At 43.6% G+C, this 27,079-nt stretch overlaps 1 protein-coding gene across 2 annotated transcripts in view; it reads left to right on the top strand.

Moving 5' to 3' along the window:
- Positions 1-9,674: 9,674 nt before the first annotated feature.
- The window catches only part of banp (BTG3 associated nuclear protein), a 71,904-nt gene continuing 54,499 nt past the window's right edge, over positions 9,675-27,079 (top strand). The window contains exons 1-7 of one of the 2 annotated variants that reach the window (XM_024379763.2): positions 9,675-9,777; positions 17,533-17,611; positions 17,978-18,066; positions 18,377-18,576; positions 18,945-19,046; positions 19,295-19,467; positions 25,771-26,010. In XM_024379763.2, coding sequence (XP_024235531.1) covers positions 17,542-17,611; positions 17,978-18,066; positions 18,377-18,576; positions 18,945-19,046; positions 19,295-19,467; positions 25,771-26,010 — 874 coding nt within the window. In that variant the 5' untranslated portion in view covers positions 9,675-9,777; positions 17,533-17,541. Of the gene's footprint in view, positions 9,778-10,864; positions 11,384-17,532; positions 17,612-17,977; positions 18,067-18,376; positions 18,577-18,944; positions 19,047-19,294; positions 19,468-25,770; positions 26,011-27,079 lie in introns of those variants that run through there. The other variant, XM_024379764.2, reaches the window with a different exon arrangement.

The raw sequence follows: 27,079 nt of genomic DNA on the forward strand, positions 1-27,079 counted from the left end.
GCATGGTCCTAGGGCTCAGGTCCTCCGAGAGAGTGAAAGAAAGAGAGAATTAAAGAGAGCATACTTAAATTCACACAGGACACCGGATAAGACAGGAGAAATACTCCAGATATAACAGACTGACCCTAGCCCCCCGACACATAAACTACTGCAGCATAAATACTGGAGGCTGAGACAGGAGGGGTCAGGAGACACTGTGGCCCCATTCGATGATACCCCCGGACAGGGCCAAACAGGCAGGATATAACCCCACCCACTTTGCCAAAGCACAGCCCCCAAACCACTAGAGGGATATCTTCAACCACCAACTTACCATCCTGAGACAAGGCCGAGTATAGCCCACAAAGATCTTCGCCACGGTACAACCCAAGGGGGACGCCAACCCAGACAGGAAGACCACGTCAGCAACTCAACCCACTCAAGTAACGCACCCCTCCTAGGGACGGCATGGAAGAGCACCAGTAAGCCAGTGACTCAGCCCCTGTAATAGGTTTAGAGGCAGAGAATCCCAGTGGAGACGGGGGAACCAGCCAGGCAGAGACAGCAAGGGCGGTTCGTTGCTCCAGAGCCTTTCCGTTCACCTTCACACTCCTGTGCCAGACTACACTCAATTATATGACTCACTGAAGAGATGAGTCTTCAGTAAGGACTTAAAGGTTGAGAACGAGTCTGCGTCTCTCACATGGGTAGGCAGACCATTCCATAAAAATGTAGCTCTATAGGAGAAAGCCCTGCCTCCAGCTGTTTGCTTAGAAATGAAATTCTAGGGACAATGAGGAGGCCTGCGTCTTGTGACCGTAGCGTACGTGTAGGTATGTACGGCAGGACCAAATCGTAAAGATAGGTAGGAGCAAGCCCATGTAATGCTTTGTAGGTTAGCAGTAAAACCTTGAAATCAGCCCTTGCCTTAACAGGAAGCCAGTGTAGGGAGGCTAGCATTGGAGAAATATGATCAAACTTTGTTCTAGTCAGGATTCTAGCAGCCGTATTTAGCACTAACTGAAGTTTATTTAGTGCTTTATCCGGGTAGTCGGAAAGTAGAGCATTGCAGTAGTCTAACCTAGAAGTAACAAAAGCATGGATGAATTTTTCTGCATCATTTTTGGACAGAAAGTTTCTGATTTTTGCAATGTTACGTAGATGGAAAAAAGCTGTCCTTGAAACAGTCTTGATATGTTCGTCAAAAGAGAGATCCGGGTCCAGAGTAACGCTGAGGTCCTTCACAGTTATCTTTAAAGATTCACACGAGGTCATGTGAGTAGTGTAGTAAAGATTAATACTAAAAGTGGTGGTAGCCCACAATAAGGAAAAATTCCAGGTAAACAAAGTGTCCAGAAAAAAACATTTTATACATTTTAGATGATGCTTACCCAGACACAATTATCTAAATTGATGGGTAATCTGAAATAAATGCTTTAACCCCCAGCCACATCCAGTGGTGGAAAAATTACTAAATTGTCATACTTGAGTAAAAGTATAAATCATTTCAAACTCCTTATATTAAACCAGACGGCACAATTATTTTTTTATTACATTTTTATTGACGGAAAGCCAGGGACGCCCGGGTTTACTTCTCTTCCTGCTCCATCTGGGCCCAGTCAAAGACACCCAGAAAACCACCCTTATGGAATGCTCCTTCCCCTGCTGATTTCACAATGACCCTGGTCTCCCCTCTCGGTGGACTTTTGTCACTGACCTTCCCCCCTCCCAGAGGAACACAATCGTTCTCGTTGTTGTGAACCGGTTTTCCAATGCTTGACCCTGGTCTCCCCTCTCGGTGGACTTTTGTCACTGACCTTCCCCCCTCCCAGGGGAACACAATCGTTCTCGTTGTTGTGAACCGGTTTTCCAATGCTTGTCGCCTCCTTTGCCTGGGCTCCCGTCAGACTGACATTGTGTCAGACCGTGGCCATCTTCACCTCACGCGTACGGAAAGTGTTCATGGAAAGCCTGGAGGGTCACAGTCAATCTCACCTCTGTGTACCGTCCTCAAGCTAATGGGCAGGTGGAGAGGGTCAATCAGGAAGTGGGCAGGTTTCTGAGGTGTTACTGTCAGGACCGACCAGGGGGGTGGGTGGATTTTCTACCTTGGGCTTACTACTCGCAGAATTCCCTCTGCCACTCCTACACTAACCTCACTCCTTTCCAGTGCGCGTTGGGGTATCGTCAGTCGAGGATGCCTGATCGTTCTTTAAAAGTAATTTCCTCACCATCTTAAATAAGCATGCCCCTTTCAAAGAATGTAGAACTAAGAACAGATACAGCCCTTGGTTTACTCCAGACCTGACTCCCCCCTACCAGCACAAAAACATCCTGTGGTGGACTGCACTAGCATTGAATAGTCCCCGCAATATGCAACTTTTCAGGGAAGTTTAGAACCCATACATGGAGTCAGTCAGGAAAGCAAAGAATAGCCTTTTCAAACAGAAATTTGCAACCTGTAGCTCTAACTCCAAAATGTTTTGGGACATTGTAAAGTCCATGGAGAATTAGAGCACCTCCTCCAAGCTGCCCACTGCACTGAGGCTACGTAACACTGTCACCACCGATGAATCCACGATAATCGAGAATTTCAATAAACATTTCTCTATGGCTGGCCATGCTTTCCTCCTGGCTACCCTAACCCCGGCCAATAGCTCCGCACCCCCCGCAGCAACTTGCCCAAGCCTCCCAGCTTCTCCTTCACCCAAATGCAGATAGCAGATGTTCTGAAAGAGCTGCAAAACCTGGACCCGTACAAATCAGCTGGGCTAGACAATCTGGACCCTCTCTTTCTAAAATTATCCGCTGCCATTTTTGCAACCCCTATTACCAGTCTGTTCAACCTCTCTTTCGTATTGTCCGAGATCCCTAAAGATTGGAAAGCTGCCTCGGTTATACCCCTCGTCAAAGGGGGTGACACTCTAGACCCAAATTGTTATAGACCTATATCCATCCTGCCCTGCCTTTCTAAAGTCTTCAAAAACCAAGTTAAGAAACAGATCACTGAGCATTTTGATTCCCACCGTACCTTCTCCGCTGGTCACGGTTTCCGAGCTGGTCACGGGTGCAGGTCAGCCACGCTCAAGGTACTAAACGATATCATAACCGCCATCGATAAAAGACAGTACTGTGCAGCCGTCTTCATCGACCTGGCCAAGGCTTTCGACTCTGTCAATCACCGTATTCTTATCGGCAGACTCAATAGCCTTGGTTTCTCAAATGACTGCCTCTTCTGGTTCACTAACTACTCAGACAGAGTTCAGTGTGTCAAATCGGAGGGCCTGTTGTCCCGACCTCTGGCAGTCTCTATGGGGGTACCACAAGGTTAAATTCTCGGGCAGACTCTTTTCTCTGTATATATCAACAATGTTGCTCTTGCTGCGGGTGATTCCCTGATCCACCTCTACGCAAACGACACCATTCTGTATACATCTGGCCCTTCTTTGAACACTGTTAACTAACCTCCAAACGAGCTTCAATGCCATACAACACTCCTTCTGTGGCCTCCAACTGCTCTTAAACGCTAGTAAAACCAAATGCATGCTTTCAACCGTTCGCTGCCCACACCCGCCTGCCCGCCTGACTAGCATTACTACTCTGGACAGTTCTGACCTAGAATATGTGGACAAGTTGTCTTACTCGAACCAAATCGGAATATTCAGGGGGGAATGCTCACGGTGGAGACCTGGTCTGGACTTTCCACCATAGTAGCACCAACGGAAACCCCTAAACACCTCCCCGAGCACTCACGCGACCACCCCGTAAGAGCCCTCCGCTGCCATGAGACAGTGGGGTCATGACAGGCTAACCAGGGAAGGCCTAGCACCACGGGAAACGCAGGAGAGTCAATGAGGAAGAGACTGATTCTCTCCTTGTGACCCCCCTGTGTCACCATACCCAGGGGAGCGGTGGCCTCCCTAATAAATCCGGACCCTAAGGGTTGGCTATCTAGAGTGTGAACTGGGAAGGGAACAGCCACTAGAACAATGGGGATCCCTAAACTATGAGCGAATGCTCTGTCTATAAAATTCCCTGCCGCGCCTGAATCGACTAGCGCCTTATGCTGGGAATGAGCGGAAAAATCAGGAAAAATTACATGCAAAAAATTGGTGTGCAACAGAGGGCTCTTGGTGAGAATGGTGCCGGCTCACCTGGGATGAAGCTAGAGTGCCCTGCCTGCTGCCTCGACCCCCAGAGGAACCAACTCGACACCGGCTGGCAGTGTGACCTCTGAGGCCACAGATGATGCAGGCGAAGGCCCCTCCTCCGGCCTCCCTACACGCAGCACCTCCCAGCTCCATAAGTATCGGAGCGTTGGTGCTGGAGGATCGAACCAACAGAGCCCAATCTGGACGTCCGCGGGTGGCCAGCAGGTTATGCCCTGACCGACCCGCACCGCGTCCCTGTGGTTGTCCCCGAGGCAGGTGTCGTCCCACTGCTGGTGCAGCGCGTCAGGAGGAGGTACTGTCACGGATCCCCCCGTAACTGCTGCTCATTCCATTCACCAGCTCCGGAGGTCTATTTCACCGGCCTTCTAGGCGTCACTGAATTGGTTTCAATATCATCGACCCTGGACTGTCTTGTCTCATTACGGACACCTGGTTCCCATTCCCCCTGATGAGTATGTGTATACTGTATATGTGCCCTCTGTTCCCCATTGTCCTTGTCGATTATTGTCCCATGTCCGTTGGTCTTGTGAGTACCTGTGCTCTGTTGTGCTTTCGTGCTGCATGTTATTGTACACTTGTTATGACGTGTCTCGTCCCGTATTATTTAGAGGTTTACATCTCGCTCTTTTGTTTGGGTTACATCCCTGTGTTTTATATATAACTCAGCAAAAAAAGAAACGTCCTCTCACTGTCAACTGTGTTAATGTCAGCAAATTTAACATGTGTAAGTATTAGTATGAACATAGCAAGATTCAACAACTGAGACATAAAGTGACCAAGTTCCACAGACATGTGACTAACATAAATGCAATAATGTGTCCTTGAACAAAGGGTGGTCAAAATCAAAAGTAACAGTCAGTATCTGGTGTGGCCACCAGCTGCATTAAGTACTGCAGTGCATCTCCTCCTCATGGACTGCATCAGATTTGCCAGATCTTGCTGTGAGATGTTACCCCACTCTTCTACCAAGGCACCTGCAAATTCCCGCACATTTCTGAGGGGAATGGCCCTAGCACTCACCCTCCGATCCAACAGGTCCCAGACGTGCTCAATGGAATTGAGATGCGGGCACTTCGCTGTCCATGGTAGAACACTGCCATTCCTGTCTTGCAGGAAATCATGCACAGAACGAGCAGTATGGCTGGTGGCATTGTCATGCTGGATGTCAGGATGAGCCTGCAGGAAGGGTACCACATGAGGGAGGAGGATGTCTTCCCTGTAATGCACAGCGTTGAGATTGGCTGCAATGACAACAAGCTCAGTCCGATGATGCTTTGACCCACCGCCCCATACCATGACCCTTCACCAAATCGATCCTGCTCCAGAGTACAGGCCTCGGTGTAACACTCATTCCTTCGACAATAAACTCGAATCCGACCATCACCCCTGGTGAAACTCGTCAGTGAAGAGCACTTTTTGCCAGTGCTGTCTGTTCCATCGACAGTGGGTTTGTGCCCATAGGCGACATTGTTGCTGGTGATGTCTGGTGAGGACCTGCCTTACAACAGGCCTACAAGTCCTCAGTCCAGCCTCTCTCAGCCTATTGCAGAGAGTCTGAGCACTGATGAAGGGATTGTGCGTTCCTGGTGTAACTCAAGCAGTTGTTGTTGCCATCCTGTACCTGTCACACGTTGTGATGTTCAGATGTACTGATCCTGTGCAGGTGTTGTTACACGTGATCTGCCACTGCAAGGACAATCAGCTGTCCATCCTGTAGCACTGTCTTAGGCATCTCACAGTACTGACATTGCAATTTATTGCCCTGGTCACATCTGCAGTCCTAATGCCACCTTGCAGCATGCACAAGGCACATTCATACAGATGAGCAGAGTCCATAGGTATCTTTCTTTTTTTTTCAGAGTCAGTACAAAGGCCTCTTTAGTGTCCTAAGTTTGCATAACTGTGATCTTAATTTTATTATCTAGGCATGTCAGTTTATAACAAATTCTTATTTTCATTGACATCCTAGGGACAGTGGGTTAACTGCCTTGTTCAGGGTCAGAACAACATTCAGCTCAGGGATTCAATCTTGCAACCTTTCGGTTACAAGTACAACGCTCTAACCACTAGGCTCCCTGCCACCCCTACTGCCTATCGTCTGTAAACTGTTAGTGTCTTAATGACCATTCCACAGGTGCATGTTCATTAATTGTTTATGGTTCATTGAACAAGCATGGGATACAGTGTTTAAACCATTTACAATGAAGATATTTGGATTTTTACAAATTATCTTTGAAAGACGGTCCTGAAAAAGGGACGTTTCTTTTTTTGCTGAGTTATATATTAAAACAAGGTGCAGCGTGGTGAACGTACATTTTCCTTTTAATAAAAATGACGCTGAACAAAACACTACAAAAACCAACCGTGAAACTAAAGGCTACGTGCCCTAAACAAAGTCAACTTCCCACAAACACAGGTGGGAAAAAGGGCAGCCTAAGTATGGTTCTCAATCAGAGACAACGATAGACAGCTGTCCCTGATTGAGAACCCTACCCGGCCAAAACATAGAACTACAAAACACATACCCACCCCAACTCACGGCCTGACCAAACCAAAATAGAGACATAAAAAGGATCTAAGGTCAGGGTGTGACAGGTTGGTGTCGTTAAAACTCATTTTTCAACCACTCCACAAATTTCTTGTTTACGACTATAGTTTTTGCAAGTCGGTTAGGACATTTACTTTGCGCATGACACAAGTAATTATTCCAACAATTGTTTACAGATTACTTGTAACAGCTTTCTTCATGGGAAGGAGAGGACCAAAGCGCAGCGTGGTAAGTGTCCATGGTTCTTTAATGACAGAAACTCAACATGAACACACGACAAAACAATAAACGTGGCAAAACAGTCCTATCTTGTGCAACGAACACAAAGACAGGAAACAACCACCCACCAAACCTAACACAAAACAGGCTACCTAAATATGGTTCCCAATCAGAGACAATGACTAACACCTGCCTCTGATTGAGAACCATATCAGGCCAAACATAGAAATAGACACACTAGACACACAACATAGAATGCCCACCTGGCTCACGTCCTGACCAACACTAAAACAAGGAAAACACACAAGAACTAAGGTCAGAACGTGACATTACTTCACTAATCATTTACTGTATCACAATTCCAGTGGGTCAGAAGTTTACATACACTAAGCTGATTGCCTTTTAAACAGCTTGGAAAATTCCAGAAAATGATGTCATGGCTTTAGAAGGTTCTGATAGGCTAATTGACATTATTTTAGTCAATTGGAGGTGTACCTGTGGATGTATTTCAAGGCCTACCTTCAAACTCAGTGCCTCTTTGCTTGACATCATGGGAAAATCTAAAGAAGTCAGCCAAGACCTCAGAAATGAAACTGGAGACCTCCACAAGTCTGGTTTATCCTTAGGAGCAATTTTCAAACGCCATTAGGTACCACGTTCATCTGTACAAACAATAGTACGCAAGTATAAACACCATGCAGCTGTCATACCACTCAGGAAGGAGATGTGTTCTGCCTCCTAGAGATGAATGTACTTTGGTGCAAATTAATCCCAGAACAACAGCAATGGACCTTGTGAAGATGTTGGAGGAAACAGGTACAAAATTATCAATATCCACAGTAAAACGAGTCCTATATCAACATAACCTGAAAGGCCGCTCAGCAAGGAAGAAGCCACTGCTCCAAAACCGCCATAAAAAAGCCAGACTACGATTTGCAACTGCACATAGGGACAAAGATTGTAGTTTTTGGAGAAATGTCCTCTGGTCTGATGAAACAAAAATAGAACTGTTTGGCCATAGTGACCACTGTTATGTTTGGAGGAGAAAGAGGAGGCTTGCAAGCAGAAGAACACCATCCAAACCGTGAAGCACAGGGGTGGCAGCATCATGTTGTTGGGGTGCTTTGATGCAGGAGGGACTGGTGCACTTCACAAAATAGATGGCATCAAGAGGATGGAAAATTATGTGGGTATATTGAAGCAACATCAAGACATCAGTCAGGAACAGTACATCACAGCTTGGTTGCAAATGGGTCTTCCAAACGGACAATGACCCCAAGCATACTTCCAAAGTTGTGGCAAAATGGCTTAAGGACAACAAAGTCAAGGTATTGGAGTTGCCGTCACAAAGCCCTGACCTCAATCCTATTGAAAATTTGTGGGCAGAACTGAAAAAGCGCGTGCGATCAATGATCCTACAAACCTGACTCAGTTACACCAGCTCTGTCAGGAGGAACGGGCCAAAATTCACCCAGCTTATTGTGGGAAGTTTGTGAAAGGCTACCCGAAACGCTTGACCCAAGTTAAACAATTTAAATACAATGCTACCAAATACTAATTGAGTATTTGTAAACTTCTCTCCCACTGCGAATGTGATGAAAGAAATAAAAGCTGAAATTAATCATTCTCTCTACTATTATTCTGACATTTCACATTCTTAAAATAAGGTGGTGTTTCTAACTGACCTAAGACAGGGACTTTTTACTAGTATTAAATGTCAGTAATTGTGAAAAACTGAGTTTAAAAGTATTTGGCTAAGGTGTATGTTAACTTCCGACTTCGACTGTATATATATACACGTGTTTGGTTTGTGCTTCGTCCCTGTCGTTTTCATGACATACTTTTTTGGGGGTGGAGATATAAAACCCCCTATTATGTATTCCTGCGCCTGTCACCTATCATTTTACAGTGTGACACTCTTATCTGCTTGTCGTCCCCTTATGCCAAATTTTGTACATCTCAGTTGTCAGTAGAAACCACATTCTTTTAAGCTTGTCAGCCATATCAGCTATGTTTTTTTAGAAGGCAGTATATGAGGCTGAATGAACTATTTCACTGCCAGACAAGGCTCTTCTGAGAGCCAGGTGTAGCAGTGGTAAGGTGTTGAGACTGCTGTTTAGACTCTTCTGTTGGGACAGCTTTATGTAGGCCCTAACAGTTTGTGGGCAATTAATGTATTGTTTAGTGTTGTAGTGGCTTTGCTGGCATGCATCCCTAACATTTTTTTTGTTTGTTTGCCCCACCAAGATTTACATGCTAAAATTGCCACTGTGTAGGAACAATAGTGGATCAATATATTAGTAATCTGTTTTATTCTTGACTTGCAGTGTATACAGATGGTTTAAAGGATCCCATAACTGGGAAGACAGGACCAGGTGTTAATGTTAATCTATGCAAGAGACTGACAAATTATATATCTGTATATTCAACAGAAATGGTTGCGATAATTGTTGGATTGCAGTGGATAGGAGGTGCAACCAAGAATATGTTATCATTTTGTGAAATGTATGATGTAGAAAGATTGAGGTTGTTCACAGGGTCAGAGAGTTTGGACAGGAATGGGCAGTGGGTGATATTTTGGGTGGGGGTGATGGGAGTAGTTAAGTTTGTAGGTAATTATTACATTTTTGTTAGAAAATCAGGGTTAGTTATTATTAAGAGAATATAGTGGTATAGATTGGTCGTGATCGGCCTCACACTCCTGTACAGTAGGTGGCGTTGTATGCACATGTCAGTTGGTTGCGACCCCCCGAAAAAAGAAGTCGAGGAAGCGAGCCGACGTTCAGCCTTTTTCTCTCGCGAGGAAGGACGCCGTTATCGGAATCCCTACAAACAACACGAGAATTCATCATTCACACGGTAATATAACCCAATCTAACACCGTACATATCTCGTGAGCCAGAAGTGAAGATACTGGGTGCTTTCAACCCGCATTCAAAATGTTATTTCACAGGACTATTAATATGGTACCAACTGCAACATACATCTATTCCGCTGCCACGGACGGACATTGAGGCCTAGCTAGCTACCATTGCGCGATTGTGTCTTCTGGCTAGTAGCACGCTGCAGCTATTCCGCCTACAACTCGCTAATGTGCGCAAGCTAGTTAACCTGATGGAATGGCAATGGTTTTGCCCGGATACATCACATTTAACTACACTGCTATCTGTGACTGAATTTGTAGCCTGTTCTGGAAGATATGTCAGCGATGTGTTTCCCTATTTACCCTGCACAGATACTAGCCCAGCTAACTAGCAACGTAGCGCACGCCTGCTGACTCAGAATGGTTTCCAATTCACATTTTTATCGAACAACTTATCAAAGAACCAATAGCAACTACAGTACATCACAACGTATTGACTAATCTAGGCCTATCTAGAATATAAATGAGACTTGTCAGCGAGTGAATGTACAGGTCACAAGCTAGCTAACGTTACATGCTATGGTAGACAATCATGATTTAGGACAAGGCGGGACTCTTAAAACACGCCACTTCGATACTGCTACGACCGGAAGTGACTTTCCGTTACAGGTTAGGAGAGCATTTTCGCGAACCCCTTAACTAACCATAATCGAACCTAATTATCCTAACCTGCTGCATATGTTCTCCAAACCAACTGTAAATTATAACCCGTAACGAAAAAGTAACAACCGGTCGTAGATCTGTCGAAGTGGCGTGTTTTTAAGGAGTCCCGTTTTAGATGGCTAATAATATCAAGAAGACCTATAATACTTGTATCTGCAACTTTGTCTTAAAAGTTAGCTTTCTAGCTAACATTGTCTTCAACCATGATCTAGCTAATGTACATGAACAACTCGTTGTCTGGAGACTCTGGTCCGTTTGATCAAGTTCAGAAATAATTTGAGTGCCTGTCATTTATAGTTATGTTGATATTGTCAACATGATAATGACCATTACTCAGTTTAAATTGTTAATGAAAACAGTAATTTATTTTTATACCCATTCACCAAAATCCACAAACCTATTTTAATTGAGGTTGTGGTTGACTTTTTGTGCCACTAGGCACTACACAATATCCCACTATTAGCAGACAAAGTTAGACCATGACACATGCACTCACTGAACCGTTCTCCAGTATATTCAACTAGTTAAACATCTGTGGAACTGTGAAAGAAGAGCAATTAATGTGCAAACTGAACTTTTCAAATATGTTTATTTCAAGGAACCATAGGGTACATCATTCTCAGTAGTATAAAGTAACTTCCTTTCCAGATGCACCCACATTAGGAATCTTTCTCAACACGATTGAGTAGCTTATAAATAATAAATACAGTTATTTGTCCAATGACTCAAACCCACTCAGGTAAAACTTCACCCAGCACACAGTGAACAGAGCGGAGAAAAGAAAAGGTTCTTTCTCAATTGTCTTCGATTCCAGGGCCCTATCCAGAAACACCCCCTACCCTCTGGACACTTCTGGAGATTTGAGAGGGTTGAATAGGTGTAAGCAATATGGCAAACATTTCTCCTAGCATGTCAGAGGTCAAGGTGGATCTATCACCATGTATACAGTACCAGTCAAAAGTTTGGACACACCCACTCATTCCATTTTTTAAACTATTTTCTACATTGTAAACTATGAAATAACACGTATGGAGTCATGTTGTAACCAAGAAAGTGTTAAACAAATAGCCACCCGTAGCCTTGACAGCGTTGCATACTCTTGGCATTCTCTCAACCAGCTTCATGAGGTAGTCACCTGGAATGCATTTGCTAGTGACACTGTCAGTGATTTATTTAGAATTCAAGGCACACTTAACCAGCATGGCTACCACAGTATTATGCAGCAATACTCCATCCCATCTGGCTTGCGCTTAGTGGGACTATCATTAGTTTTACAGCAGGACAATGACCCAAAACACACCACCAGGCTGTGTAAGTGGTTTTGACCAAGAGGGAGACTGATGGAGTGCTGCATCAGATGACCTGGCATCATAAAACAGCTCCGTAAAACACTTCTGCGAGCAGGCCTTTCTAATCGACCTGGCCCGGGTATCCTGGAAGGATATGGACCTCATCCCGTCAGTTGAGGATGCCTGATCATGCTTTAAAAGTAACTTCCTCACCATCTTAGATAAGCATGCTCCGTTCAAAAAATGCAGAACTAAGAACAGATATAGCCCCTGGTTCAATCCAGACCTGACTGCCCTCGACCATTCTGTGGCGGACTGCAATAGCATCGAATAGTCCCAGCGATATGCAACTGTTCAGGGAAGTCAGGAACCAATGCACGCAGTCAGTCAGGAAAGCAAAGGCCAGCTTTTTCAAGCAGAAATTTGCATCCTGTAGCTCTAACTCCAAAAAATTCCGGGACACTGTAAAGTCCATGGAGAACAAGAGCACCTCCTCCCAGCTGGGCTAGGTAACACGGTCACCACCGATAAATCCATGATGATCGAAAACTTCAAACATTTCTCATCGGCTGGCCATGCCTTTCTCCTGGCTGCTCCAGCCTCGGCCAACACCCCCACCCCCCCGCCGCAGCTACTTGCACAAGACTCCCCAGCTTCTCCTTTACCCAAATCCAGATAGCAGATGTTCTGAAAGAGCTGCAAAACCTGGACCCGTACAAATCAGCTGGGCTTGACAATCTGGACCCTCTATTTCTGAAACCTACCGATCCTCGACTTAGGCGATGTCACCTACAAAATAGCTTCCAATACTCTACTCAGCAAACTGGATGCAGTTTATCACAGTGCCATCCGCTTTGTTACTAAAGCACCCTATACCACCCACCACTGCAACCTGTATGCTCTAGTCGGCTGGCCCTCGCTACATATTCGTCGCCAGACCCACTGACTCCAGGTCATCTACAAGTCCATGCTAGGTAAAGCTCCGCCTTATCTCAGTTCACTGGTCACGATGGCAACACCCAAACGTAGCACGCGCTCCAGCAGGTGTATCTCACTGATCATCCCTAAAGCCAACACCTCATTTGGTCGCCTTTCCTTCCAGTTCTCTGCTGCCTGTGACTGGAACGAATTGCAAAAATCGTTGAAGTTGGAGACTTATCTCCCTCACCAACTTTAAACATCTGCTCTCTGAGCAGCTAACCGATCGCTGCAGCTGTACATAGTCCATCGTTAAATAGCCCACCCAATTTACCTACCTATTTACCTACCTATCCTATCTATCCAATTTACCTACCTATCCCCATACTGTTTTTATTTATTTACTTTTCTGCTATTTTGCACACCAGTATCTCTACCTGCACATGACCATCTGATCATTTATCACTCCAGTGTTAATCTGCAAAATTGTAATTATTCGCCTACCTCATGCCTTTTGCACACACTGTATATAGACTCTTTTCTTTATTGACTTGTTTATTGTTTACTCCATGTGTATCTTTGTGTTGTCGGTTCACACTGCTATGCTTTATCTTGGCCAGGTCGCAGTTGTAAATGAGAACTTGTTCTCAACTAGCCTACCTGGTTAAATAAAGGTGAAAAAAAAAATCTACATTCACTTGACCTCTACCCAATTGAGATGGTTAGGGATGAGTTAGACCGCAGAGTGAAGGAAAAGCAGCCAACAAGTGCTGAGCATATGTGTGAATTCCTTTAAGACTGTTGGAAAAGCATTCCTCATGAAGCTGGTTGAGAGAATGCCAAGTGTGCAAAGAATCTCAAATATATTTTGATTTGTTTAACACTTTGTGGTTTCTACATGATTCCATGTGTGTTATGTGTTGATGTCTTCAGTATTATTCTACAATGTAGAAAAGTCCAAATAAAGAACCTTTGAATGAATAGGTGTGTCCGAACCTTTGATATTTTCTCAACGCTGCAACTACCCAATGAGCTCAGGAGAGGCAAAAACATGACCTGCCTAACGGCGTTCCTTAACACCCGCCTGCTTAACCCGGAAGCCAGCCACACCAATGTGTCGGAGGAAGCACCATTCAACTGGCAATCGGTGTCAGCCTGCACCCTGTCCGCTAGGGTGCGATCAGCCAAGTAACATGACCCAACCACTATTGAAACAAATGCATACCAGATCCCAATCAAATTGTAATTGTCACGTGTACACTTCAGAGAAATTCTTAATTACAAGCCCTTACCAACAGAGCAGAGTTAAAAAATTATACCACAAAGCATAAAATGCACAAGAATGAAGCCATATGGAGGGTGTACCAGAAACATATCAATACGCAGGGGTACTTGAGGTAGATATGTACAGTTGAAGTCAGAAGTTTATATACACCTTAGCCAAATACATTTAAACCCAGTTTTTCACAATTCCTGACATTTAATCCTAGTAAAAATTCCCTGTCTTAGGTCAGTTAGGATCACCACTTTATTTTAAGAATGTGAAATGTCAGAATAATAGTAGAGGATTTACAGTGCCTTGCGAAAGTATTCGGCCCCCTTGAACTTTGCGACCTTTTGCCACATTTCAGGCTTCAAACATAAAGATATAAAACTGTATTTTTTTGTGAAGAATCAACAACAAGTGGGACACAATCATGAAGTGGAACGACATTTATTGGATATTTCAAACTTTTTTAACAAATCAAAAACGGAAAAATTGGGCGTGCAAAATTATTCAGCCCCTTTAAGTTAATACTTTGTAGCGCCACCTTTTGCTGCGATTACAGCTGTAAGTCGCTTGGGGTATGTCTCTATCAGTTTTGCACATCGGGAGACTGATATTTTTTTCCCATTCCTCCTTGCAAAACAGCTCGAGCTCAGTGAGGTTGGATGGAGAGCATTTGTGAACAGCAGTTTTCAGTTCTTTCCACAGATTCTCGATTGGATTCAGGTCTGGACTTTGACTTGGCCATTCTAACACCTGGATATGTTTATTTTTTAACCATTCCATTGTAGATTTTGCATCATTGTCTTGTTGGAATACAAATCTCCATCCCAGTCTCAGGTCTTTTGCAGACTCCATCAGGTTTTCTTCCAGAATGGTCCTGTATTTGGCTCCATCCATCTTCCCATCAATTTTAACCATCTTCCCTGTCCCTGCTGAAGAAAAGCAGGCCCAAACCATGATGCTGCCATCACCATGTTTGACAGTGGGGATGGTGTGTTCAGGGTGATGAGCTGTGTTGCTTTTACGCCAAACATAACGTTTTGCATTGTTGCCAAAAAGTTCAATTTTGGTTTCATCTGACCAGAGCACCTTCTTCCACATGTTTGGTGTGTCTCCCAGGTGGCTTGTGGCAAACTTTAAACGACACTTTTTATGGATATCTTTAAGAAATGGCTTTCTTCTTGCCACTCTTCCATAAAGGCCAGATTTGTGCAATATACGACTGATTGTTGTTCTATGGACAGAGTCTCCCACCTCAGCTGTAGATCTCTGCAGTTCATCCAGAGTGATCATGGGCCTCTTGGCTGCATCTCTGATCAGTCTTCTCCTTGTATGAGCTGAAAGTTTAGAGGGACGGCCAGGTCTTGGTAGATTTGCAGTGGTCTGATACTCCTTCCATTTCAATATTATCGCTTGCACAGTGCTCCTTGGGATGTTTAAAGCTTGGGAAATCTTTTTGTATCCAAATCCGGCTTTAAACTTCTTCACAACAGTATCTCGGACCTGCCTGGTGTGTTCCTTGTTCTTCATGATGCACTCTGCGCTTTTAACGGACCTCTGAGACTATCACAGTGCAGGTGCATTTATACGGAGACTTGATTACACACAGGTGGATTGTATTTATCACCATTAGTCATTTAGGTCAACATTGGATCATTCAGAGATCCTCACTGAACTTCTGGAGAGAGTTTGCTGCACTGAAAGTAAAGGGGCTGAATAATTTTGCACGCCCAATTTTTCAGTTTTTGATTTGTTAAAAAAGTTTGAAATATCCAATAAATGTCGTTCCACTTCATGATTGTGTCCCACTTGTTGTTGATTCTTCACAAAAAAATACAGTTTTATATCTTTATGTTTGAAGCCTGAAATGTGGCAAAAGGTCGCAAAGTTCAAGGGGGCCGAATACTTTCGCAAGGCACTGTATTTCAGCTTTTATTTCATTTCTTTCATCACATTCCCAGTGGGTCAGAAGTTTACATACACTCAATCAGTATTTGGTAGCAATGCCTTTAAATTGTTTAATTTGGGTCAAACATTTCGGGTATTCTTCCACATGCTTCCCACGGTAAGTTGGGTTAATTTTGGCCCATTCCTCCTGACAGAGCTGGTGTAACGGAGTCAGGTTTGTAGGCTCCTTGCTCGCACACGCTTTTTCAGTTCTGCCCACAAATTTTCTATAGGATTGAGGTCAGGGCTTTGTGATGGCCATTCCAATACCTTGACTTTGTTGTCCTTAAGCTATTTTGTCACAACTTTGGAAGTATGCTTGGGGTCATTGTCCATTTGGAAGACCCATTGGTGACCAAGCTTTAACTTTAACTGATGTCTTGAGATGTTGCTTCAATATCCACATAATTTTCCTACCTCATGATGCCATCAATTTTGTGAGGTGCACCAGTCCCTCCTGAAGCATTGTTTTTTTCTTCAGACCAGAGGACATTTTTCCAAAAAGTACAATATTTGTCCCCATGTGCAGTTGCAAACCGTAGTCTGGCTTTTTTATGGCGGTTTTGGAGCAGTGGCTTCTTCCTTGCACTTTTCGCACCACATCTCTCGGAGACAGAACGCGTCTCCTTCCTGAGCAGTATGACGGCTGCGTGGTCCCATGGTGTTTATACTTCCGTACTATTGTTTGTACAGATGATCGTGGTACGTTCAGGCATTTGGAAATTGCTCCCACGGTTGAACCAGACTTGTGGAGCTCAATTTTTTTTTCTTCTGAGATCTTGGCTGATTTCTTTTGATTTTCCCATGATGTCAAGCAAAGAGGCACTGAGTTTTAATGTAGGCCTTGAAATACATCCACAGGTACACCTCCAATTGACTCAAATGGTGTCAATTAGCCTATCAGAAGCTTCTAAAGCCATGACATAATTCTCTGGAATTTTCCAAGTTCTTTAAAGGCACAGACAACTTAGTGTATGTGAACTTCTGACCCACTGGAATTGTGATACAGTGAATTATAAGTGAAATAATCTGTAAACAATTGTTGGAAAAATGACTTGTGTCATGCACAAAGTAGATGTCCTAACCGATTTGCCAAAACTATAGTTTTTTAACAAGAAATTTGTGGAGTGGTTGAAAAAGGAGTTTTAATGACTCCAACCTAAGTGTATGTAAACTTCCGACTTCAACTGTACATATAAGCAAGCGTAAAGTGACTAGGCATCAGGATAGATGATTATAAGAGTAAAATGAAGAACAGGGTAGAGACACTATATGTTTACTGTGTGTATGTCTGCGGCATCTATGAGCATGTGTGTGTGTTATGCGTTTGTGTGAATGTGATTTAGAGTCAGTGCAAGATGGGGTCAATGCAGTGAGTGGTGGTGTCTGCCAAACTTGTTAAATAACTCATTCTTGAATCAAGAGGTCCAGGTAAACAAAAGGCACAACCTGTGGTTTGTTTTCTTTTAAAACAAGCCCCTTTGTTTTGTTTGCTTATTACTGTCAGTGATAAGTTCACTGATGTTGAGGTTGAACAGCCTGAGAATGTCAATTCTCTTTTATTTGCAATAATGATGTTGTTTTGTGGCTCTCTGGATTTACAGGTCTGAGTGATGTCGGACCAAGATTTGGCAGAGATGGTACAGATAGCAGTGGAGGACTTGGGCCAAGGCGACCAGACTGGTAAGATCTTTATTAAAGACCACAAAGCTCTGTCTGATCACCATAACCAGGGCCAAGTGACCTGATCAGGAAAACAATTAGGGGGAAATTGCTGGCTCAAGATAAATGTAATGCTCATCCCTCTGAAGTTGTCTCTTTATAATCATTTGCCTGTATTGTAAAGGACTACTGACTAGCTAATGGTTCAGCTTTACTTCTGGCTTAAGTTGTTTTATCTTCATGGTAGCTATGAACCATTTGTGTAAATTTGGTTAAATCGCTTGATTTGGAAGAGCTACTTATAAGCGTCAACAGTGCATCTGGTAGTTTTTTTCATGATCGTGTGTATGTTTTACTGTGCTTGACTGCATTTGGGATTTGTTTTAGATGTTTTGGACAATCATGAAGATTGTGATGAGAAGCCTGACAGGAAAAGGCCAAGGGTGGACAACAGCTCCCAAGACGCATCTCTAAAGGTAGTTACTCCTGCACTACATCGTGGTCGTGGGTATACTCACCTTGCTGTGAGTGATTGGATTCAGTATGTACTTACAAGCTGAATCAGTCATGTGAGCATGTCAGCTTGTTCGTCCTCTGAAAATAAAGCATAAATTGCGTTTTATAAAGGCCTACTTTAGTGATTTTTACAAGGTCTCTAAGCTCTGCATTGTAAAAGGGGAGCTCACTTCATCAAGCACCAATGTGTAACATGTAGCACCCACCTTTTCTTACAAACACACACAATGAACTGTCTTTCCCTCTTCCTCTCTCCCTCCCTCTCTCCAGACCTTGTTGTACTCCATTAGCCAGACGATCTGCCAGCGTCTGGACAACATGGAGGCTAAGCTGCAGATGGTGGAGGCGACGTGCCGGGCCCTGGAGAGGAAGCTGGATGCTGTGGTCAACAAGAACCAGGCGCCCATCCAGGTCCCCATGGTGGCCGGCTCCCCTCTGGGTGCCACCCAGACCTGGAATAAAGTGCGTTGGTGAGTTGAGGTTTGCACCTGGGCCCATACTCATTAGGGCACACGGTAGCACACATTTTGCAGACAAGTTATTGGACAAGTTCGGGTAGTCTTTCCCTGTCGTTTTATTCCGCTTGGTGCCTAATGAACACGACCCTGGTTAGGACTGAGGATCGTGGTGGGATAAAATGCTGGGACTTAGACTGGGGGATGATGACACTGGTTGATTGGTGCTTTGAGGGTTAGGGAGTTGTGGCGTAGTACTCATTCTCTTACAAGTGAGTGCTAGAGTAGAATAGCTAGAGTAGCACCTATTCCCATTAACACAATTTGACACTGGAGCCTGTTGAGATATTAGATACTGAAGAATTCCCTGTCTGCCCCTGCAGTGTTGTTCCACAGACCAATGTGATAGTGAGCCAAGATCGACCGAAGGGCCAGGAGGAGCCAGTAACTCGAGGGGCAGATTCCCTGGAGAACCTCCTCAGCAAGTGAGTGACTGATACCTGTTTTCTTCTGTCATCATGCAGAATGTAGAATTGAGTATAGAACAAACACTGTTGTGCATGAAACTGATCCCCACTAAAGTTTGTTCAACACAGAACACTCATAAAACAATGGTACTCTGAACCCTGCAGAGTTTAGTGGCTCACACAGAACACAATGGAACACATATGAGCTTGGCTCACGTCCCTGTGTTGATACGGGGCTGTAACTCAGTCTGTGTGTGATCCGTCAGCACGGTGGGCGGGCGGAGGCAGAACACGTTCCTCGTGAAGGTGCCGGCGCCGGAGGACAGCCAGGAGGACCAGGAGAGCGGTTCAGAGGCCAGTGACTCTGTGTCCAACAGCGGCCAGACCAACAACGCCCAGAGCACCCAGAACGTCACCCTCATCACCCTCAACTCAGAGGGTACGGCCCTGTCAGAATACGTGCACACATACACAGAAACCAAGAAACACACACACAAACACATCCATATATTTCTATGTACATATTCTTATTCATTCCTTTACACTTGTGTGTATAAGGTAGTTGTTGTGAAATTGTTAGATTATGTGTTCGATATTAGTGTATGGTCGGAACTAGAAGCACAAGCATTTCGCTACACTCGCATTAACATCTGCTAACCATGTGTATGTGACCAATAAAAATGGATTTGCTTTGAGAAACACATGCATGTCCCAAACATGGCTTAAAAAGTGTAAAGAAACAAGTCACTTGCTGAACTGTTCATCAATGTGAATCCTACTTCTTGCTTAACGCCCAAATAGTACAGTCGTGGCCAAAAGTTTTGAGAATGACACAAATATTAATTTTCACAAATTCTGCTGCCTCAGTTTGTATGATGGCAATTTGCATATACTCCAGAATGTTATGAAGAGTGATCAGATGAATTGCAATTAATTTCAAAGTCCCTCTTTGCCATGCAAATGAACTGAATCCCCCAAAATTTCCACTGCATTTCAGCCCTGCCACAAAAGACCAGCTGACATCATGTCAGTGATTCTCTCGTTAACACAGGTGTGAGTGTTGACGAGGACAAGTCTGGAGATCACTCTGTCATGCTGATTGAGTTCGAATAACAGACTGGAAGCTTCAAAAGGAGGGTGGTGCTTGGAATCGTTGTTCTTCCTCGGTCAAACATGGTTACCTGCAAGGAAACGCGTGCTGTCATCATTGCTTTGCACAAAAAGGGCTTCACAGGCAAGGATATTGCTGCCAATAAGATTGCACCTAAATCAACCATTCATCAAGAACTTTGAGGAGAGTGGTTAAATTGTTGTGAAGAAGGCTTCAGGGTGCCCAAGAAAGTCCAGCAAGCGCCAGGACCGTCTCCTAAAGTTGATTCAGCTGCGGGATCGGGGCACCACCAGTACAGAGCTTGCTCAGGAATGGCAGCAGGCAGGTGTGAGTGCATCTGCACGCACAGTGAGGAGAAGACTTTTGGAGTATGGCCTGGTGTCAAGAAGGGCAGCAAAGAAGCCACTTCTCTCCAGGCAAAACACCAGGGACAGACTGATATTCTGCAAAAGGTACAGGGATTGGACTGCTGAGGACTGGGGTAAAGTCATTTTCTCTGATGAATCCCCTTTCCGATTGTTTGGGGCATCCGGAAAAAAAGCTTGTCTGGAGAAGACAAGGTGAGCGCTACCATCAGTCCTGTGTCATGCCAAAGGTAAAGCATCCTGAGACCATTCATGTGTGGGGTTGGTTCTCAGCCAAGGGAGTGGGCTCAATCACAATTTTTCCGAAGCATCCAGGAACAGTTTAGTGACGAACAATGCCTTTTAAAGCATGATGGAGCACCTTGCCAACTAAGTGGCTCGGGGAACAAAACATCGATATTTTGGGTCCATGGCCAGGAAACTCCCCAGACCTCAATCCCATTGAGAACTTGTTGTCAATCCTCAAGAGGCGGGTAGACAAACAAAACCCCACAAATTCTGACAAACTCCAAGTATAGATTATTTAAGAATGGGCTGCCATCAGTCAGCATGTGGCCCAGAAGTTAATTGACAGCATGCCAGGGTGGCTTGCAGAGGTCTTGAAAAAGGGTCAACACTGCAAATATTGACTCTTTGCATCCACGACTACCACCTGTCTTGGTGTATAATGGTGCTGTGTTGATGTGTTGGGATGTTTCACTCTTTATCATTACCAGCATAGACATCTGTGGTGAGGCATCTTTGGTAGCTATTGTCTCACTCGGACTGTTTTGAAGTCCTCGAGGATGATGTCTCACTCTGTCGGGACTCAGTGGCTTTCCTGGTGGTCATGGAGAAGCCTGAGGAGAGGGAAGGTTTCTGACTGCAGCGCATGCTGTTGTTATTGTTGTTTGGGCTGTTTTGAGTGGTTTCTTGGAGTTCTTTCGTTAGCATCAAAGACATTCATTCATTTGCAGATGCGAGTTTCCATGACAATGTGTTTTAGTCAGAATTAGCCGAAGGGCACCATGTTTTTCTTAAAAAGGAAACATGCATGCCTGGGCGATCCTTCGACTTCCCTGCATTTTACTCTCAATGTCACTGTCAGCTGTCTGCCTCTCCACACCTCTCCATAGACAAAGTGAGCTCTCAGGTTACTACTCTTTATATAGATTTAAAATAGGCAGGCGGTTGTTTCACTGATAGGTTCCTTGTTGAACTCTGTAATGCTCCATGGAGGTGTCATGCTAATGTTTGAGAATGTCACAACAACGCTCATAATTACCTCCAGAACTGTATGCCGGTGTAGTCTTGATGCTCACCAGAAGGCTGTGCTGTGGTATCAGCAAATCAGAGATTAGGAAGGTGTAGGCCTATCTGAAGTTTCAGTGCATGCGGTGTGGGATCTGTGTATATAGGAAGACTACAAAAATACATATTCATAAAACATTGAGCCCAAAAACCCTCACACATGAAGAGGCGTTTGATATATTACAGCTGCTCTCCCTGATACAGACAGACAGACAGACAGTACCAGTACCAGTCAAAAGTTTGGACACCTATTCATTCTAGGGTTTTTCTTTATTTGGACTATTTTCTACATTGTAGAATAATAGTGAAGACATCAAAACTATGAGATAACACATGAAATCATGTCGTAACCAAAAAAGTGTTGAACAAATCTAAATATATTTTTGATTCTTCAAAGTACCACCCTTTGCCTTGATGACAGCTTTGCACACACTTGGCATTCTCTCAACCAGCTTCACCTGGAATGCTTTTCCAACAGTCTGGAAGGAGTTGCTGAGCACTTGTTGGCTGCTTTTCCTCCACTCTGTGGTCCATCTCATCCCAAACCATCTCAATTGGGTTGCGCTCGGGTGATTGTGGTGGACAGGTCATCTGATACAGCACTCATCACTCTCCTTCTTGGTAAAATAACCCTTACACAGCCTGGAGGTGTGTTGGATCATTGTCCCTTTAAAAAACAAATGATAGTCCCACTAAACGCAAACCAAATGGGATGGTGTATCGCTGCAAAATGCTGTGGTAGCCATGCGACTTGAATTCTAAATAAATCACAGACAGTGTCACCAACCAAGCACCATCACACCTCCTCCTCCATGCTTCATGGTAGGGACCACACATGCAGAGATAATCAGTTTACCTACTCTGTGTCTCACAAAGACACAGCGGTTGGAACCAAAAATCTCACATTTGGACCAAATGACATATTTCCACCGGTCTAATGTCCATTGCTCGTGTTTCTTGGCCCAAGCAAGTCTCTTCTTCTTATTGGTGTCCTTTAGTCGTGGTTTATTTGCAGCAATTCAACCATGAAGGCCTGATTCACACTCTCCTCTGTACAGTTGATGTTGAGATGTGTCTGTTATTTGAACTCTGAAACATTTGTTAGGGCTGCAATTTGAGGCTGGTAACTCTGATGAACGTATCCTCTGCAGCAGATGTAACTCTGGGTCATCAATTCCTGTGGCAGATGGTTTTTGTGACTACACTTGAAGAAACTTAAAGTTCTTGACATTTTCCGTATTGACTGACCTTCATGTCTTAAAGTAATGATGGACTGTTGTTTCTCTTAGCTTATTTGAGCTGTTCTTGCCATAATATGGACTTCGTCTTTTACCAAATAGAGCAATATTCTGTATACCACCCCTACCTTGTCACAACACAACTGATTGGCTTAAACACATTAAAAAGGAAAGAAATTCCACAAATGAACTTTTAAGAAGGCACACCTTTTAATTGAAATGCATTCCAGGTGACTACCTCGTGAAGCTGGTTGAGGGAATGGGTGTGCAAAGCTGTCATTGAGGCAAAGGATGACTACTTTGAGAAATATCAAGTATATTTGGATTTGTTTAACACTTTTTTGGTTACTACATGATTCCATATGTGTTATTTCATAGTTTTGATGTCTTCACTATTACTCTACAATGTAGAAACTAGTAAAAATAAAGAAAAACCCTTGAAAGAGTAGGTGTGTCCAAACATTTGACTGGTACCATATATACTATACACTATACATACAGTCAGTCAGTCAGTTGAAGTCGGAAGTTTATATACACCTTAGCCAAATACTTTTAAACTCAGTTTTTCATAATTCCTGACATTTAATCCTAGTAACAATTCCCTGTCTTAGGTCAGTTAGGATCAACACTTTATTTTAAGAATGTGAAATGTCAGAATAATAGTAGAGTGATTTATTTCATCTTTTATTTCTTTCATCACTTTCCACATTCACATTCCCAGTGGGTCAGAAGTTTACATACACTCAATTAGTATTTGGTTGCATTGCCTTTAAATTGTTTAATTCGGGTCAAATGTTTCGGGCAGCCTTTGACATGCTTCCCACAGTAAGTTGGGTGAATTTTGGCCCATTCTTCCTAACAGAGCTGGTGTAACGGAGTCAGGTTTTTAGGCCTCCTGTTGTCCTTAAGCCATTTTGTCACAACTTTGGAAGTATGCTTGGGGTCATTGTCCATTTGGAAGACCCATTTGCGACCAAGCTTTAACTTCCTGAGTGATGTCTTGAGATGTTGCTTCAATATATCCACATAATTTTTGGAGCAGTGGCTTCTTCTTTGCTGAGCGGCCTTTCAGGTTGTCAATATAGGACTTGTTTTACTGTGGATATAGATACTTTTGTACCTGTCTCCTCCAGCATCTTCACAAGGTCCTTTGCTGTTGTTCTGGGATTGATTTGCACTTTTTGCACCAAACTGCGTTCATCTCTAAGAGACAGAGCCCGTCTCCTTCCTGAGCGTTATGACGGTTGTGTGGTCCCATGGTGTTTATACTTGCGTACTATTGTTTGGTACCTTCAGGCATTTGGAAATTGCTCCGAAGGATGAACCAGACTTGTGGAGGTCTACAATTGTTTTTCTGAGGTCTTGGCTAATTTCTTTTGATTTTCCCATGATGTCAAGCAGAGAGGCACTGAGTTTGAAGTAAGGCTTTGAAATACATCCACAGGTACACCTCCAATTGACTCAAATGATGTCAATTAGCCTATCAGAAGCTTCGAAAGCCATGACATAATTTTCTGGAATTTTCCAAGCTGTTTAAAGGCACAGTCAACTTAGTGTATGTAAACTTCTGACACACTGGAATTGTGATACATTGAATTGTAAGTGAAATAATCTGTCTGTAAACAATTGTTTGAAAAATTACTTGTCATGCGCAAAGTAGATGTCCTAACCAACTTGCCAAAACTATAGTTTGTTAACAAGGAATTTGTGGAGTGGTTTGAAAACAAGTTTTAATGACTCCAACATATGTGTATGTGATCTTCCGACTTCAACTGTATATACTACCGTTCAAAATTTTGGGGTCACTGAGAAATGTCCTCTTTTTTTTTAAAGGAAAGCACATTTTTTGTCAATTTTTAAAATGAACATCAAATTGGTCAGAAATACAGTGTAGATATTGTTAATGTTGTAAATTACTATTGTATATGGAAAAGGCATCACTGGTTACACACTTAATGAAGCTGCCAGTTGAGGACTTGTGAGGCGTCTGTTTCTCAAACTAATGTACTTGTCCTCTTGTGCACTGGGGCCTCCCACTCCTCTTTCTATTCTGGTTAGGGCCAGTTTGCACTGTTCGGTTAATGGAGTATTACGCAGCGTTGTACGATATCCTCAGTTTCTTCGTAATTTCTCACATGGAATAGCCTTCATTTCTCAGAACAATAATAGGCCGACGAGTTTCAGAAGAAAGTTCTTTGTTTCTGGCCATTTTGAGCCTGTAATCAAACCCACAAATGCTGATGCTCCAGATACTCAACTAGTCTAAAGAAGGCCTGTTTTATTTCTTCTTTAAATCAGCACAACAGTTTTCAGCTGTGCTAACGTAATTGCAAAGGGGTTTTCTCATGATCAATTAGCTTTTACAATGATTAAACTTGGATTAGTTAAGACAACGTGCCATTGGAACACAGGAGTGATGGTTGCTGATAATGTGCCTCTGTACGCCTATGCAGATATTCCATTAATAATCTGCCGTTTCCAGCTACGATATTAATTTACAACATTAACAATGTCCACACTGTATTTCTGATCACTTTGATTTTATTTTAGTGGACAAAAATGTGCTTTTCTTCCAAAAACAAGAACATTTCAGAGTGACCTCAAACTTATGAACTGGTGTGTGTGTGTGTGTGTTTTTTAGTATAGAAACAGACCCACACATACAACAGGCTGGGAGCAGCTTTAGGGATTTTATCATTACCATTATTCTCCCACCCATGCCCCCTCTTTCTTTATAGATGACTACCCAGCAGGTACGTGGCTTGGCGACGAGAACAATGCAGAGATGCGCGTGCGCTGCCCGGTGTCGCCGGGCGACATGCTCCACATCAGCACCAACTGCCGCACGGCAGAGAAGATGGCACTGACACTGCTGGACTACCTATTCCACCGTGAGGTGCAGGCTATCTCCAACCTGTCGGGCCAGGGCAAGCATGGCAAAAAGCAGCTGGACCCACTCATGATCTATGGCGTACGCTGTGAGTCACGCACACCTTTTCACTCCAATACTCACACTGCTGTTTAACCCTGTACAGACTAAGCTGGTGCGGGGGGTCATACCAAGGGTTATTTAGCTATTTGAATTTTGAAGACCCCTTTATGTATTACAAAAATATATATACATATACATACATACACAACCGTTCAGAAGTTTGGTGTCACTTAGAAATGTCCTTGTTTTTGAAAGAAAAGCAACATTTCTTGTCCATTTTAAAATAATATCAAATTGTTTAGAAATTTTATTTCACCTTTATTTAACCAGGTAGGCAAGTTGAGAACAAGTTCTCATTTACAATTGCGACCTGGCCAAGATAAAGCAAAGCAGTTCGACACATACAACGACAGAGTTACACATGGAGTAAAACAAACAAAGTCAATAATACAGTATAAACAAGTCTATATACGATGTGAGCAAATGAGGTGAGATAAGGGAGGTAAAGGCAAAAAAAGGCAAAGTAAATACAATATAGCAAGTAAAACACTGGAATGGTAGATTTGCAGTGGAAGAAAGTGCAAAGTAGAAATAAAATAATGGGGTGCAAAGGAGCAAAATAAATAAATAAAATAAATACAGTAGGGAAAGAGGTAGTTGTTTGGGCTAAATTATAGGTGCGCTATGTACAGGTGCAGTAATCTGTGAGCTGCTCTGACAGTTGGTGCTTAAAGCTAGTGAGGGAGAAGTGTTTCCAGTTTCAGAGATTTTTGTAGTTTGTTCCAGTCATTGGCAGCAGAGAACTGGAAGGAGAGGCGGCCAAAGAAAGAATTGGTTTTGGGGGTGACCAGAGAGATATACCTGCTGGAGCGCGTGCTACAGGTGGGTGATGCTATGGTGACCAGCGAGCTGAGATAACGGGGGACTTTACCTAGCAGGGTCTTGTAGATGACATGGAGCCAGTGGGTTTGGCGACGAATATGAAGGGCCAGCCAACGAGAGCGTACAGGTCGCAATGGTGGGTAGTATATGGGGCTTTGGTGACAAAACGGATTGCACTGTGATAGACTGCATCCAATTTGTTGAGTAGGGTATTGGAGGCTATTTTGTAAATG

The sequence above is a fragment of the Oncorhynchus tshawytscha genome, linkage group LG19 (assembly GCF_018296145.1).
Source record: "Oncorhynchus tshawytscha isolate Ot180627B linkage group LG19, Otsh_v2.0, whole genome shotgun sequence".
NCBI classification, from domain to species: Eukaryota; Metazoa; Chordata; class Actinopteri; order Salmoniformes; family Salmonidae; genus Oncorhynchus; species Oncorhynchus tshawytscha.